General features: G+C 38.9%; 1 protein-coding gene across 1 annotated transcript; it reads left to right on the top strand.

Moving 5' to 3' along the window:
* Positions 1-1545: 1545 nt before the first annotated feature.
* Positions 1546-17210, top strand: LOC106012222. Its single transcript, XM_013084470.1, has 6 exons — positions 1546-2176; positions 6617-6862; positions 8573-8704; positions 10385-10608; positions 14406-15509; positions 16964-17210. Exons 1-6 carry the CDS (start codon positions 2065-2067, stop codon positions 17108-17110), a joined length of 1965 nt encoding a protein of 654 aa, XP_012939924.1. The 5' UTR covers positions 1546-2064; the 3' UTR covers positions 17111-17210.
* Positions 17211-18722: the final 1512 nt, after the last annotated feature.

Below are 18722 nucleotides of genomic sequence, written 5' to 3'. Positions count from 1 at the left end.
CGGAGTAATAATATTATATTTCTATACATCTCTTTACGCTTTCTCTCCCTCTCCTTCTTTCCTCCTCGCTCTGTCTATTTATCCTTCTACATGACTGTGAAGTTATATTTTACAAGCAATGAGCAAGAGGGGCTATAACCCACCACGCCTTTAAAACCTCTAAAAGCCCCAGGTGTCATAGTGTCATTCTCACGAGGCAGGTGCAGGGACCCAGGCGTCAAGCATTGCATATCTGTCATGAAAATTAGAAAAAGATTAATACTTATATGTTTGGGATTTCATTGAACACGTAGAGATGATGTTGTGACATGACTATTTGCGGGGTCGGCTGAGTTGAAGTGTCTATTAGAGCGAGGGAGGGTCTCCATCATCGGAGGGTTTTCTCCGCTGATTTTCAAATTCTTGATGTTGAAGGGAAAGGGTTCTGTCGTCAGCTGATGGATGGGTGACTGAGCTACCAATCAGTCAGTCGGTGGGTCAAACCTGTGACCTGGCGGTCGCGTGGTGCAGGGAAGCGTATGAATTGAGAAAGAGGTGAGTGGGGTGTATGTATTCGTAAAGGTGACTTGATTAGTGGTGTGATAATTGTAAACGTTTAACGTTCCCATGGACACGATTTAGTTCATCAAAGAGGCGGGCATCATCGACCCTGCCTGTCGGGGCCAACCGTGGCAAAATGAGATACAATATTCTTTCTGACAGAACAGGGATAGTGGATTTTTTAAAAGAAATATCCCACGAAGGAATTGGACTCGGGTGTTCTGCGTCTAAGTAGGCCGGTGTTTAGAAAGAGAAACGGACACTAAAAAAAGAAGAAAAAGACGAGGTATGGGCTAGTAATGGTACCGAGATGAAGCCTGGTGATGAAAAGGTTTAAAGACTATTTCACCTGTGTAAAGTTATTCCACAATAAATAGAAACAAGCAATGTCATTCTTAATGTATTTCACTCGCTGAGACCGAGAGTATTTAGATAATTAATCAGCGCCCTCGAGACACCCGCAGAGAGGGGACGAGAAATGGAGAGAGAGAAGGCGAGAAAGAAAGAGAAAGCGAGCGAGCGAGAGAGAGAGAGAGGGAGAGAGAGAGAGAGAGAGATAGAGAGAGAGAGAGATAGAGAGAGATGGAGAGAGAGAGAGAAAGAAAGCGAGGGTGAGAGAGTAACAGAGAGAGAGAGAGTGACAGAGAAAGAGAGAGGAGAGAGAGAGAGAGAGAGAGAGAGAGAGAGAGAGAGAGAGAGAGAGAGAGAGAGAGAGAGAGAGAGAGAAGGTGATCGAAGGAGGAAACTAATATCTCACGCCCCTCCCTCTTCACTTAAAAGAGTACAACAACAAAAAAGAAGACATTCCCCCCCCCCCTCCATAAGAACGTGCGTTACCTCCCCCCTTCCCGCCGTTGTCAGGGAGTCGCCAATGACGCCTGGATGCTCAAGTCGTCACCGGGAGCCATGATCGCTTGTTCGCTCGTAAAGTTTTCCCATCACACCTTGTTTTCCTGCTGTGCGTGTCGACCCTCCCACTGCGTCTTTTGACTTGTGGCTCTCCCTCGTCTTGACTCTGGAGGAACTGCATGTATTTAGCCAGTGATTTAGGTATCGCAATCACTACACGAACATTGGTTTTTAATGTAATCTTTCCGAGACGAACGCATCAATAACTATTCTGCTTTTGATTGGACTCTATGAAGATGCTGTGATGTGCTGAGCTCCACGAGTTTAAATGAGAAGTTTAAGTTGATAAAGAGAAAACTTTTATAAATATCTGGAGATTTCAGATTAGCTTTCCTGAACAGATATAAATTCGGTAGACGACATTAGTGCGCGTTCAGCGGAAAAGTGAAGTATACAAAGGCAAAATGGAAACTGTGGCTGGATATTTTGTACCCTGTGGAATGACCTTGCTGAAATCTACAAGTGTTTATTAAGAGCAATAAGCCGTAAAGATGGATTTATCAAATAGGAGCAGCAAGTGATCGACATCGGACATTTTTGATTTTCGTTGTTCGCATCTGGCTTTTCAAGGAACTTTCTGATCCGAAATTCTAGGACCGCCATTTTCTCTGTTCAATGGCGTCTTCACGATGCGTGCATTTTATTCTGTCAACTGGCAGTCGGCTGGCACTGACCGTGTGCTGCTTGCTCAGCTTCGTCCATTACGCCACGGCCAGTGTTCCAACTTGTGAGTGCATCATCAACTTGTGTGTTCGATACTATCGTATTTCAGTTCCGGGATTTTCAAATACCCTCCCCCCTTTTCCCTTTTTATCCTTAAAATGTTTTCTTTTTCAGTCTTAAACAACCTGAACCTGACCATCAATAATTATTTAATGTATTTGTTGAGGCACCAGCCATCCATGTCTACCTGCTATTTCAGCCTCTTTTTCCTGCATGTGAATTTATTATTATTTTTTCTAACTTGACTATCAATAATTTAATTATAGAGACACCAGCCATCCATGCTGTTTTAACGTGCTTTTCCCAACTTCATCAATGAATTAAATTTGGTTGCTATTATCGGAACTATGAGAAAATACACGTTTCTTTTCTTAGACATCATCATCATCATCATCATCATCATCATCATCATCATCCAGTGCCAGATCTGCGACAGACATCGGCGATCATGATTTTCCATTCATTCCTTTGCTCGGATGCTCTCAGAAAAGCTATGTTTCCCTGATTTTTCCCTGTTACCCATTTGTTTAGGTTCCCTAAATATGTTGTTCTGGGCCTACCCCTGCCTCGCTTGCCCTTGTTCTTAGACAAGATTTCATAAATAAATGGCAAACGTTCTTATTCATGTTACACCACAATTAATGTAGGGCTTATTGTTTATTATTGTCTTGAGTAAGTGCAAAAAAGATACAATTTGATAAAGTATCTAAGCTACTACATTCCTTAGTCATCGTGTGTATACTATAAAAGGCTCATACATCGTTTACAGACACATATTACACTTTAAATAAGCCCCACTACTTTTGATTGCTCGTGGGGTTTTTTTTTCTTCAAATGGAATTTCTGCTAGTTAGACACACTTGCAGCCTGCAACTTGACCATTAGCTCTCTAAGCAAGGCCCACTAGAGAGGTATAACGTACCTTCTCGAGATCCAAAATGGTAGCCTGTTTTAAAAAACGCATTAGAATAGAAGAACAGCGGAAACATATTGATGCATGAATGCCACAAAAAATTAATTATTACAAAATATTTAAAAGTAGTTTATTAGAAAGCCTACACTATGATTGCAAATTAATAAAATTAAAGCATTTACAAGTATTGTTAGGTCCCATTGTAAGAAAGCCCAATTTATGTATATATCTTACGTTAGTATAAAATTCAAAGAATACTGGATTTGGAAGAAAAGAAAATGTTTAAAAGAACTGACCGAAGAGCAATTTCTAATAGCGGCGACAAAACCCACAAGAAAAGAAATTTACCTAGTCTTTTTGTTGACGTGGAAAGTATATAAAATACGTGCCAAAGGTGTAGTGATCACATTCTTCTAAGTTTTCTTTACCCCGATCTATTATTTTTCCGTTTTAAGAGTATGCTCTCGTACAATGAAGTTAAATATTTTAGTGCGGTCAAAAATTCGTGATGCAACTTATCCTCAAATAACTCTTTAACGAATGAATCAATGTCATCCATACTTTGCATTGCAGTTTGTATCAATTTTTCTTAACTAAATCATATTTTTCTACAACAATTGGGGTTAGATTGAACAACTTTTCCTCATAAATTTATATAAAATACTTGAAATCTCTGTCACGCGTAAAATGGTATAGTTCACAGCACTTCCCGCCTCTCACACACATTTTGATTATGCATATGGCCTACGTCACAGCTCATCAATGACACTTTTTACTTACAAAACTTGTTACAAGAAATAACTGTCATAGTGAACACATTTTTGCACTAATGGCTCTCAGAACATGCGTTCAATAAGCATAATGTTCCGATTAGAAAAACCAGACGGACTAGCTATTTAAAGCTATATTGCCCCAGCTGTAAACATTTAAAAATCTACAGAAACCACACACTTGGATTTTTTAAATTAGTATTTATTAAGGAATTTTCTAGAATACAGCTTGCAGGTGTTTACAAAAATGTTGATCTGTTTAGACAAATTGATACAAGTCACTGTACAAAAATTGGAGAACCTATGTTCGATAGCTGAGGAGATTTTTGAAAATAAGTCGCGCCACGAATTTTTGACCGCACTATAGTATACTTTTAGCAAGAAGGTGGACGGGTTAATGAGAGAGCATCCTGTATGAAAATTGGTAACAGGGAGAGAGAGAGAGAGAGAGAGAGAGAGAGAGAGAGAGAGAGAGAGAGAGAGAAAGAGAGAGAGAGAGAGAGAGAGAGAGAGAGATTTTGGGTGATGGAAAGGGGGGGGGGGGGTCACGGAAGGAGTTATATACGTTTCCAAATGAACATGTTGAATAATAGTTTTCAAAGAAAAACTCACATTTTGAAAGGTAAAGTATTGATTACGAATTTTCTCTAATCTTGTTTTTGCATCCACGACCCGAAATTTACTTTCATTTTCTTTTACTCGTAGTTCAACGCAAAAATGTGTGTTTACTCCTTTATTTTTCCAAGCCACCACTTACATAATTGTACTTAATTGTTTATTTAGTTAATTACCGTCTATTTTTATATATGCAATTTCCAGACCTATGCATGCACAATTCAGTAAGACTAACTACGAGTACAAGCACAAAATTAAATGTATAATGTTACAAGACTTTTAAAGGTAATCTTAGTAGTTGCACATATCACTTTGAAGAAAGCGACATGTCATGTAAAGATTTCCTTGAAGCAACATAAACTCCACAGTCTCTCACAACGAAGAGAACCCATACAACAAATGGACACTGCAATTATGGACTACTCTACAGTAATTAATATATTGTATATCTTGATTTAATACCGAATAACTAACTTGTTGACCAAAGTTAAAAAGATGGGATTTGAACTTCAAGGTTGAGCAGACGGATCAATAGATAAATGCATGAAATACTTTCGTAAATAAATAACATACTTTATAAAAACGTGTCGACTACACCAAAAGTCATCAACAAATAAATACATAAATAAATGAAAAGTCTTGTAATTGTTGGCTTCTTGAGGATTTTGTGGATTTAAACTAACAAAATACCTTGATTTTAAAAGGAAACAACCAGAAAGGGTTACCAGAAAATCAAGTCTGGCAAAAGGACAAATGAAATAAACATGTTTTTCAGCTTTTGAACAGTAAAAGCAAATTAAAAGCAGCTTTTTGTGAACGTTTAACCCTATCTGTACGCGCTGGGATCATTTTGTACGCCCGGGGTTATATTTTTCACATTTTAGAATACTTCTAGTGCGAAGATCTCTTTGAAACTTTCAGTATTTCTCAAAAAATTATTTTGACACACTGCTATGCAAAGCGTACGGGTCGGATTAACGAGTAAATTTCCTTTTTGGAAAATGGTGACACAGAGTCCCCATGTCGTATGGATACGACAGTAAAACATGACTTACGGATTGGGTTACTGAGTCATAATTTACCCAATTAGATTATTATAGCGTCGTTTTATCCATTGTCGTGAACGATCTTGAGCAATTACAGTACTGATGTCCACTTCTATCTGTACGAGTGCTATTCATCTTCTAACACGGACCGCGTCTGTGGTCCAATGGTTTGGTACTTCGCTGTCAGACAAAAAATATGCGAGTTCGAACCCCCAGTGGAGCGCTCTACTCTTGCTGTTTTAGTTTAGTTTGAGGAATTATCTAGTTTTTGGATATAATGGTTGGCTATTTCACTATCTCAACTTTAAGTAAAATTTTACTGAAACGTTTATTTACGAATCTGAAAATTTGTCTTTATAATGAAATGGTATACTTTACCAAATACAGTTTTAGTCCTATGCAAACTAAAATATTAAAAGTTAGTATTATTTCCCCCTCCCCCCAACCCAAACAAAAAATAAAATCAGCCTAAAAACCCCCAACAAAGTCAAATAAAATATAGAAACAAAAAAGAAGAATGAATAGACCTGAATAACAAAGAAATAAGTAGTACATAAAAGCTACCACCAGTAGTTCAAATATTATAAGCATGAATGAAAAGAAATAAATTCATGTCAATACATGTTTACTTAACCTTAAATATCGGTACCATAATCAGGACACGGGACAAAAAAAAAAAGAAATAAACTAATAAAAATCTGTATCACAGTATTATTCTTTTTAAAGATCGTTCACTTATTCCACTTTTTGTCTTCATAATTGTCCCATACAGAAACGTGATTACTGTCGCTGCACACTAAATGAAACCTTATCTTAGATCACCATCTTCTCAGATGACTGACGTCTGTGTCGTATCGGTTCGCCTCTTTACCGTTGCACACAGAGGACCTGAGTTCGATTTCAGCTCGAGGAAGTTCTTGAAGATTTCATGTCATCTTTTAAAATTTTAATTTTTTTTTTATTTTCTTGGTCGAGTATCTCAGGCTGTCAGCTCGAATGTTGTTTGAAACTCGGATCCGATTGACCCTGACAGACATGGTTGAAGAATCCCGTGTCTGAGACGTATAATATTTACAATCACTTCACAATCAACTCCCCAGACTACCTCGACGACCTCTGCACCCAGACGATAGACCTGGGGCGTGCTAAGGTACACAGCGGACGTCTCTTGCTCCGGCGCCCAGAAGACAGACTCAAATTCCTCAATTGCTACGTGTTCATAAAAGCACCCTCCAACAAGCGACTGACGTTCAAGTTTCGCGCTTTTGACGTCAAGTCTCCCCAAGGCTGCAACAACAACCATTTGCAGATTTTCGATGACTCCCGGCTGCAAATTTCAATTTCTGGTATGTGATGTTTGTGAGCGTGTGTGTGTTTGTTTGTGTGTGTGTGTGTGTGTGTGTGTGTGTGTGTGTGTGTGTGTGTTTGTGTGTATGTGTGTGTGTGAGTGTCCGAGTGTGCTTATGTTTGTAATCAATTCTATAGATTAAAGGTTGCATGAAGGACGATCTTTGCTCATCTTTTAATTGAACGAGAGCATACATAATATAGTCGTTGATTGTTATTAATCTCACAATGTATTATTTACTTGTTTCCTTGATTCCGGAACTAGGGCCTTCAGTGACGGACTTAAGTTATAACTCCTCGTCCGCTTTAAGCCGGGTTTATCTTAAGGTATTCAATCTGCCAGGATTGCTGAGCTTCCCACAGAGTACTTCTTTTTAGAATATCATGCTAGGATCATATGGGTTTTTTCGTCCTTTTCCTATTGTGTTATTTTAATTCTTTCAGAACCTGCGTCTGTCTCTAAACTAAAAAAAAAACCAAACTTCATCTTTGTTCACAAGATGTCTCTTTTAGAACGGTGCATCGCTATCTCTTTTTGTAATTTTATTGAAGAATGATGCTAATGATTTTGGATCGAATCCCAAAAGGGGGTGTTCTGGCATGTGGATTATTTTGGAAGTTTCCACTACCCCCCCCCCTACACACACACACACACACCCTTGGCTCAGATCTACCGGAGATGTGGGTTAGATTTAGAAATACAACCTCTTAAATAGCCATGTAGACTTGATATGGGGGCGGGGGGGGGGGGGGGCGGAGGTCGATTGGAGTTAAAACAATAACATGCCATTTTTAATCTACCGTGAACATGTTGAAATAGGTACTTCTAAGATAAGCATAATAAAAGCCCAATACTTGGGTCACTTATGTAGCCCAAACAGTTAGTTTTCATTCACTGAGACATTAGAACGTTTTGCATTCGTGTGTGTGTGTGTGTGGTAGCCTATCCGTTCGAAATGTTCGGAGCCCCGAAGAGTGTGCTCTTCGCCAGGGCCACCGCCTCCCTTGGGTAGCGGGTGAGGCAGTCCAACCTCCCTGAATCCTCCCCGAAGAGATGCCACCGCCGGGCCTCCGTTTTGCATTCGTTGTTTATCAAACCTCAGACTTGAACTTTTCCTCTCAATTACACGAATTTTGTGGCGTGGAATGTATATATTCGCGGGCTCAATATGATAGCAATAGCAATTTGGGTATATTACTGGAAATAATTCTGGTTGTCGAATGTTTTCTTGAATCTGCTTAACACAAATATTTCTAAGAATTAGTCTACCAACAAGTCAGTCTAATAGTTCTGTTTGTTTGTTTTCATGTCAAGATTTGTAGAGTTAGGTTCAGTAGCAGATCGTCCAAAAGAGGTTTTAGAATACTCAAAATTCTAGTGTGAATTCTACCAGAATCAAAGGAGAAAAATAGAAATATTAACGACGAAAGAAGTATTTTTAAAAGGCGGCAAGAAGCGGAAAAAATAAAGAGGATAATACACGGTTGGGGGGGGGGGGGATGTAATCGTTTGTGTGTGTGTGTGTGTATGGGAGGGGGGGGGGGTACCCAAATTATACACATTTAAATTTGGGAAGACGTACCAGAGTCCCTGTTTCAGCGAAAGTCTCAGAGCAAGTAAAACCAGATAACAACAGCATCAGGTGCAACAACATAAAAAATAACATAATGTGTTCCAGTAAACATGCTTTTTCTTCCCTTTTGATCAGACAAACTGTGCAACAGTAACAGAGTACCTGACCGTGCTTTCGTGACTACCTCCGACGAGGCTGCTGTATGGCTCTACAAAGACCGTTACCTGGCTGACCAGATAGAGCTGATTTTCACAGCCTTCACTTTTTGTGAGTAAAATTTGGGTTTTTTCTTTGTTATCATCTATCTAAATACTGTCTAAATTATTACTATTTAGTATAAATGTCAGTCCTTTTCGAGTATCTAGTACACACTCAGACACAAACACACATACATTCACACACACACACACACACACACACACACACACACACACACACACACACACACACACACACACACACACACACACAAACACATTCAAAAATGTTCACAAACACGCACACTCACACACTTACACGAACTCACACATACACGAACACACTCACGTACGCAAACACGCACACACACACACACACACACACGCACACACACACTCACACACACACACACACACACACACTGAAACGAAAAAACACATACACACACACATACCCACACATTCACAAATACACACGCACACACACAAGCAGACTCATACACACACACACACACACACACACACACACACACACACACACTTAAATGAACACACACATGTGCGCACACACATACCCATACATACACAAACACACACACACACGTACACACTCACACACTCACGCAGACACACAAACAATACAGAGCCTTGATACATATAAGATCCTGGGACATTGGTTTGGTGTTTTACCACGCACACGCACGCACGCACACACACATTCACTCACTCACTCACACACACACACACACACACACACACACACACACACACACACACACACACATGCTTACACATACACACACTAAAACCCACAAACACACACACACATAGACACATTCACACATACACTAGCGTACACACACGGACATACACGCATACGCAAGGGCGTGCCCACACCCATACACACACACTCTCTCATAGATCTTCTTCACGACACAAGTGCGTGTACATAACTATAATAATACAATAGTAAGCTCATACTCACAAATAGACTTACAGTCACATGAATGATATAAATAAACAATCATATTTAGCATAGTGAAAAGCTAGATACGTATTCACTATTCTGATAGTAACCCATTGATATTCTGATATTGCATAACATTGAGATGAGCAGTTTCGTCAGCTTGAATGAGCCCAATTATGTTCGAATCGTTCGCAAATTTAACCAACTTAATGCTATAGTTGTTAATTTGGCGATCGGATCGCTCATGTAGGCCTACAGTGTAAACAAACCTGGCAACAAACCACATCCTTGAGAGGCACAATAATTTTTGGCGTTTATTTTCTCGTTTACTTTACCTCTGACTCCAAGCTACCTTCAATCGCAAATATCTCGATTTCTATTTAAGATAAACGGATACTTTTTTATCACAAGCATGGCAAATAAACAGGTTCTAAAATTACACCAATATAACTCTTTATGTTCAAAAATTGAGGAGCGCTTGATTCCGCTCCATATATGGTCGCTTTTAATCCCAAGGGGTCTGTCCCGAAAAATGCAGCTTTGAGAAAATCGAAGGAAATGTTTTTGGACAAGGAGAGTTTTCTCTATAACTAAAACAATATACTCAGCAAGGAAACCAAACTTCTCCTTTAGGTAAGGCAATGCCCACTTTTGGTGTAGGTCAAGATTTCTGGAAACCCCCGAAATCTGGGTTAGCCTGCTTGCCCTTAAAAGCGACCATATCTAAAAATGAACGAATACCTGAATCCACCTCGTGGTAATACAAGTGATCTGTCCTCCCAGCGCCATGCACGGGCGGAGACTTTCAGTGCGACAACTCCCACTGTATAGCGTCTGAGCTCTATTGCAACGGCTACGACAACTGTGGGGACGAGTCGGACATCTGTCTTCTGCGCCAGGGCACGATCGTCGGCATCATCATCGGTGTGGTTGTCGTCGTGTGCATCGTTGCCATCATCCTCGGCATCTACTTTTACAGAAGGCAGCAAAAGATCCGCAGAGAACGGGTATCTGGAAAGCGCCATACATTCTGTTGCCATTGATTGCATGAGTGAGATTAGACAAACACAGGGGCGTAGATGTTTGGCGATTTTCAAGATTTTTTCAAACTTTTTTAGCTGAGAGAAAAAAGGGGAAAGGTAGGGGAGGGGGGGGGGGTATAGATAGTTCCCAAATCGCCGAAGGAACCATTTAAGAATTTAAATGTTCGGGATTTTTTGGTCATTAAACTGAAATAGCACTGTTCTAAAATCTCAAGAAAATTCCAGAATTTTAATTATGTTACGAACCGCCCTTTTTTCATCGTAGTATAAAATTAGTATGATAGATTAATATAGTTAGATCTAGAGCAGCAGCTTTGAGAGATCGGGCGAACAACAAACATTCATTAAAGGAAAGCGTTTGACTGACATAGCGCAGTCTTAAATAAATGAGAAGGCAAGTCCAGGGACTGTTCACAACGCAGCTTGAACAATATTATTTATTTGTTTTGACAAACTATTGGCTTCGTCTATCGCTTTTCGGACAATGCTGTCTGGCTGTTGCAATATGGATTCAGCTGGAAAACTGATGTTCTGTATTCTTCTTCCATGGCTTGTGAATGCTGATGCAGTGATATGCGTCATCTGTGTTGGGCTGTTTGCATGAGCTTAATATATTATTATTATTGTATCCGTGTGGCTGCTAGCATTTGTCTTGTATAATAACGGAGTGATGTGTTTCAATTATGTATTTATTGTAATATAATTGGCTGCTTAAGACATCGTTTCCAAGTTTGACCTCAAGCAAAGATGACATACAAGACACACGCACACAAATTTTAAAGGATTTTTTGTATCCTATCTCAAATAAGAGCTGTGGTCAATATGGTATAAAGATCTTTGACTGAACTCAATATTTGACGAAACGAACATTTAAAAAGGCGGTCCCCGTACTATTCTGGGTCACATAATTATTTCTTCTTGTTTCTTATTTCGTCACTTTGAAAAATTAATTAATCAATGAGCACAATAACGCGTGGTTTTGACAATCAGTCGCCAGTAGAATATGTTTTGTATTTTGACAATCTGGGAAGCAATCAATACTTCCCAATTATGATTTTTTAATTACAATGTACTTTTAACATGAGCATTTTTCTAGAATTGTAAATTATTTCTATTTCACACGTCTAAATCTACTTTTACAGGGAAAAACGACATTATACGAGTACAAATTTTACTCTCTGAAGTGGCTATTTTTAAAAAAACGTGTATGTCATCGCTGTTTAAGAGATTTTAAAAAATGTGTTCTTCCCCTGGTAAATGAACTGTTAAATGAGCAGGAAGTCAGATACACATGTAGTTGTGTGTTACAGTTCATAAATAAATTTCGACCGCAGACCCCACACAATTCATAGAATAAATTAAAAGCTTTTTTCGGGCAATCCTTTGACCCCAAATGTTGTCCCACAGAGAATGGAGTCCCCGGATATGCTGTGTAGGTCAAGTAAACCCAGATCGTAGGGCTAAAGTTTGCTTTTACCTTTCAAATTGGGGTTTGTAGAAAGTTATTTCTTTAAGTTATGAAGATTTTTAAAAAACCCAAAAATGGCCGTTCTAGACGGCAGCCTGTAAAACGAGAGTAAACGCAAACGTATAGCATCATGGCATTGTAGAATAGATTGTATTTTGACAGGGAAGGCATGACAAAATAGTTCACTGACATATCTGCAACTTTTTATTCCACTTCTCTAAATACGTCTTTGAAGTTTGATTGAATAAAGTTCAGAACACTGTTTTAATTTGAGTAAATGATTTTTATCATACATTTGAGTAACTTAGTATTTCATTATGTTTGTGTGTATGTGTGCCTGTATGCGTGTGCGTGTGTGTGAGTTTGTGTGTGTGTGTGTGTGTGTGTGTGTGTGTGTGTGTGTGTGTGTGTGTGTGTGTGTGTGTGTGTGTGTTACACACACAATCTCACTATTCTTTTTCCTTATTCTACACCCACCCACCCCCCCCTCTCTCTCTCTCTCTCTCTCTCATTCATTCATTCATTCATCCATTCATTCATTCATTCATCCATTCATTGATGTATGGAGTTAAACTTCATAATTTTGCTATTCTTTAAATAGAGTACAAAGTTATGTAAGTATTAAACATGCCTGCATCTTGACACGTCTCATTTATAGCTCTCAAAGACACGTGTTTATATGTACCTGGGCATGATTGTCAAGTCATATATTATCTTAAGCTTTCTCTGTCCTGCATGGCTTCCTCACATCTCTCTGTAGCATGGAGAACTCGCTGTTGACATGACGCCAAACTGAGAAATTGACGGGTAACTGTGTCGGACGGGAACTGAAATTATCAAAATAAGCCAATAAAATCACTAACCGAACAAAATAAGAAAATCAAACAAGGCCATTAACTCAGCGGGAGGATTTATATTTTTTCATTTCCTTTTTAAATAATGTATTTTTAAAATTATTCTTTTATATTCTAGTCTATTTTTATTCTATTTTTATTTTATTTAGTTATTTAAAAATTTTTTTATTTTAATTTATTTCAATTAACTTTTGTTTCTAATTTATTTACTTTTTTTGTTTGGGGAAGGGGTATTTGACAGAGTTCGGCTGGCGGTATCTGTGATAACAATAACGATCTAAATTTCCGTCCGGCGAGGTTTACTGTTACACTTGCAGCGCAAGCATACCCTTACATCGGTGTCCAAAGTCTTGCAGAAGCATGAGTTGCAATGCATGTGCACAGGTTCGAGAGAAGACGGTGAGTACCGCTTATGAATGCAATGGTGGCTGTCCAAGGGAGAGGAGTTAGTGAATGGTACTGATGAGCAGACATCTGATTAAAGTTGACACTGTAAGTATCCAAGAATGTTACGAAATTTTGGTCTATATTTCGGACACATTTTCAAAGGCAAAACTCTTACTTGACACTTGGTCTACATGTTTTTAGAACCTTAAATTTATAAAAATGTTCTTGAAGTTTTTCAATTATTTCTTTTCAATTAGCTAACCTTCTCGTTGACATTACAGTTTCAATAAAAAGCAATTCTTGTAATTGAAGTGTGAAAAAGATGGATAGAAGTGAATCAGAAGCATTGTTTTCAGCTATCCCTAATTTTCTGCGACATGTTTGTTGGTCTGTACTTATCCCTTTGTTGTCCCTCTCTTTTCATACTAAATTAAATAATACTTACTGATATGATACCACCTACTTGACAATGCTTAAAAAATAGTTGTATTCAGTTACATTTCAATATTTCTCGAAGATTTGCAAAAACCGGGACCTGTGGTAAAGCAAGCTGTTAGGCACTTCGTCCCCGCATGCAGGAGACTTCACTTCAATTCCCGAGCGGGGAAAATTTTTGTTAGGAAGCTCCATCTTTCTGTTTGTTCCTATCGCCTGGGTTGACTGTTGTAGGCTGGTTTGAAGCAACCCGCCTTTTAAATGATCTAAAAATGTCGGTGGGCTTAACAACTTCTTCAATTACAACAACATTAGATCACAAAGCTTTCCTCCTAACATGATTTGCTGATTGTAAACAGTTGAGCTTCTGAAAATTCTATTTTCAAGATAGTCGTGAATTCCTCTCCTGAATAGTCGAACTATCAGTAATATGGACTCCAAATTATAATGTTAAAACAAAAAGGCGTGTTATGATTTCAAGTTTCACCTCAGTCTATGTATTGTTAAATATTATCCTTTGTCTCGATAATCTATTGTAATCTAAGACAAATGAACATTATAGTAATTATATTATTGTTTTGTTGGTTTTCATGCTCTTAAAACTTTTTTTAATGCAGGAAAAAAACTTCTACTCTGACGTTGCTTCAGTCTCAGCTTTTGAGTACAAGAGAGCAGTGATGAACGACATTGACCTCGACAAGCGATCGGCAATCTCAGACATATCAAGCATCTATTCATCGACCCTGCGGAAAAACCAGAGTGTACTTAGCCGCCGAGATCACCAACTACGAGCTGTTGGTTACCAAAGCAACACAGGGTCAGGCGCGTCAACTCTGGAGCGTCGCCCCGTGCTTCATCCCTACGACTCGGAGATGGCGTCCAAGGTCCACTATGTCGTGCACGATGGCGGTGTCAACTCCAGACCGTCCACGCTAGAGAGGAAAATCAATAAATCTAACTTACGACGCGACCACAGTTTCGACGGAAGAAGCAAATCGGCCGATCTGAGAGCGCCATTCTTTTTCGACAAGGACGGGTATTACAGTGACACAGCTATAGGCTCGGGCGGTGTGGAGAATGGAACGATCTACTCGACACCGATGAAGAAAAAAGGCAGCAAAAAGAGTGCTTTGTCTCGGAACAGCTCCAGCGTCAAGTACGATAACGCAGCTTTTATCTACGACACAAAAGATCCAAGTTGGAAGTCTTCGAAAAACAAGAAGTCTGGCAAAAAGAAGAGTTCTAAGAAAAAGAAAACTGTGAAAAATCAAGGTTACGAGACACCGCCAGAGGACTATGACATTACTGATGACGGGGAACAAGTAAAGACTTCGGGTATGATTACTCAAACCTCGGAATCGTTGAAACCAGATATCACTCTCACATCGCCCGACTCGAGAACCCAGGACCTAGTCGCTAACCAAGACGGACAACACTTAACAACAATGGCAAATACTCCTCATGAATCAACACATATTAATGGATATGCTAACAATGCAGAAGCGAGGAATAAAAAGACGATTCTGACGCTGACAAAAGCTTACACGAACCATCTTCCCACCGGAACGCAGGGGTTCCAGTCCACAACAGATGGGAATAATATTCAACATCGGTATGCCAACGGAGGAGGGGTTGTGACGTCTTCCATGTCGAAAGAAGCATCGAGAGCCCGCCATCGAGACGGAAGCCCCTACCAAGTCCACACTGTGGATTTGAACCAGGTTGAGTATTGATTGCACATTACAGTAGTGTAATTTATTTGTCGAAATTCGCTACCTCAGACTTACAAAGGTCTGTCAGACATTTTTTGGGCTGTTTTGAATTACTAAGAAAAGGAAATTTAAAAACAAAAACAAACAAATTATGTTCTATTTGTTTTGCTTAAGTCGTCAGATTATTCGGAGTTGTTATCAAGATATTCAAAGAATTGCATTCGAAAAAAAAACTTGGCACGATGTGAAACTCAAAATCTTTAATGTCAAATTTCTCAAACTAGGTACTGAGTAGATAGAACTTTGTAATTCTGAGGTAGGTAGCGAATTGTCATCACTTTTTGAATGACTGTTGACAAGTTCGTAACAAATTATTGCTCTTGGTATTTATATAAAGCGGATTTAAATAAGTTCGGAGTTTTACGTTATAGAAGTAGGTCTATGTTATGTTCTTTTTTACAAATAGATACTTGCGTTTGTGGTGTAGCGATAAGGTGCTTCGCTGTGGGACGCAGGTTTCCTGGGGTCGATTCCTGAGTGGGGAGAAAACTATATCGAGTATCTCGACCTTTCTGCTGGGATGTTGTGTTCCTCACAGCCCAGGATGGCCCTGACAAGCAGTGTTGGAAGCCCGTCTTGTCAATGATCCAAAATGTCGATGAGGACGAAAAAACACCTATACTTAAAAATAATTCGAATACCTTAAAGGCCAAATGACTGTTGACTTGTACATTCAAAGCCTACACCTATTTAGTTCGTTACTATTGTATGGTAGGGGCCAAAACACACATGGCAGAACTAAAAAAAGCTGCCCGTTAATACGAATCTTCTTATACACATTGCCAATGGAAATTTGGAGCAGTTAAAATCTGAACATATTATGTATAAATGTTATATTTTAAAGAAATTCACAAGTACATCTGAGTGTAAATGTAACCTGTCGTTCAAAATAACCGACAGGCGTCAATCTTTAGTTTTATTTAGTCTGTTTTAAAATCACTACTTTGACCATTCATTTATAGTGTCCATCTTTGTGAAACTTATTCCAGTAACCACTTGTCGTGAAAGATATCCTACAATGAATGGCATTGCCCAAAGCGCTATCTGTTTGCACAAAATGTACTTTTGACCGATAGTTTAAATACTGTGGCCCCCCCCCCCCCTTTCAGATACACTATCAACTAATTTTGTACCAAAATAAACCTACCGTTATTGAGTTTACTAGATTGAAACGGGGCTATTTGTTTTACATTTCTACTCCATCTGGTCATGGGTTAATTAACGTTTGCGTATACGTTGACTGGCTGATTTCTCGTTTCAAATTCTCCAGTACATTGCATCGTTGTCCCTACAGTATGGATATTATATTTAAAAAAAACAAAAACCCATTTAGTAATAAAAACTCGCACTAAATGTTCACCTAATACTTTCGTCGTTTCCTTTCTCTTTCCAAAACGTACCAGGTGTCCCGCCAACTGAAGGAGCATCCTGAAGACGGCGCAGACGTTTATGATCACGTGGTCAGTTTCCGCAGCTACCCGTGTCCTGTGCCACCTGCTGACCGGCGCCTCAACCGCAGTGGCTCTTCCCGTAGTACCGCCAACAGCTAGAGATACGTTCTGGACTTTCACAAACAAGACAATATGTGAGGCAGATTGGTGAAACCAGGCACTCGTCAGAATAACGAAATCGGAGAAACAGGCATTTTCGTCCAGTTTTGACATTTTTATACAATTTTTATTTTTTTTGGCTTAACCTCTTTTATGTCCATATAAAAAAGCATTTCCATATGAATTTTAATGTAAAACATTGATTAAAGGCAAAAGTATGTCATTTTTTCAGTTTTCAAAGAATCTTTTGGCTATTGGAGTTACCAAACTTTGGCCGCCATTTTCTTGCTAATTTCGCCACTGAAGCCAGGCGACCTCACTTCTTTCAATCCCAAATATCCTGATTTCTCTTCAAAATAAATGGATACTTATTTCATTGGAAGAAAGCAAATAAATCAGCTTTCAGATGATACCAATAACTCCACATGCCCAAAAATGGACGAGCGCATAATTCCACTACGTCGTGACACATATGAGTCAGAGAGTACAGAACATGTTCTCGTGCACAAACGTCTTTACACGTGTGTTATGACACATTCTAACGTGCATTTGTTGTAATCACACCCTTTCTCTTGACCACAAAAAACCAGATAGACAGTCAGCCACACACACACACACACAAACACACACACACACGGGCACACACATACGGGCATACAAACAATCCCCCCCACATACACACACACTTATACACGTACATATACACTTTCGGAGGAAGGATTATGACGTCATGCTTACACAAAGACAAGCAGGTTAAAGTAAAACAGGCAGAACACTATCAGGGTAAAAATTAAAACCGCAGAAAAAAAACACACGCAGAAAAGGATACCCGTATGTAGCAAATCCATCCAACCAATCAAAGTTAAAGAACAATAACAACAACAAATGAATGTTAATCACCAATTTTTAAAAAAGAGAAAATGAAGGCGAGACTATGGACAAACAAAATAATTTTGAAAAGCAGAATGAAAAAAACACACAACAAACAATTGGTCTAAAATGTTGTGTAGGATAACGAGGACCTTCTGATTAAATAGGAACATACACAACAACCATGACGTCACATGCAAGAAATAAAAAAACAAAAAAACATTGTCAGTCCAAGACAACTAGGGAAAAAAAGACAATAAATGTTTGTCATTACAATGATACATAATAATATTATTTTGACCTATTGATAAAGGGAGAAGAAGCAGTGACTTGTCTATTTTTTATCTGTTTGACGAATTATGTCCCTGTCACTGTCCATGGTTGTAGGTTTTCAGTCCCTTGACAACAAGTACTTTGTAAGTAATAACTCTACATTTACAATGTTTATTAACCCTGCTCGTACGTCGTGTTTTACTTTCGTATCCACACGACCTGGAAAACTCTGTGCCCGCACTTTCCAAAGAGGAAATTTACTCGTTAATCCGACCGTACTCTTTGCATAGCAGTCTGTCAAAATGATTCTTTGAGAAATAATGGAAAGTATCAAAAAGATCTTCGCACTAGAACTATTCTAAAATGTGAAGAATACAACCCCTGTGGTACAAAATGACCCCAGGCGTACGGTTAACAACTTGAGGAGACGGCATTAACGTGTGTTATGTATTCAGTTCAACCAGATTAT

Source organism: Aplysia californica, unplaced genomic scaffold, assembly GCF_000002075.1.
Source record: "Aplysia californica isolate F4 #8 unplaced genomic scaffold, AplCal3.0 scaffold00295, whole genome shotgun sequence".
NCBI classification, from domain to species: Eukaryota; Metazoa; Mollusca; class Gastropoda; order Aplysiida; family Aplysiidae; genus Aplysia; species Aplysia californica.
Note: the sequence above shows the minus strand (reverse complement) of the source record. Positions and strands in the feature narration are given on the sequence as shown.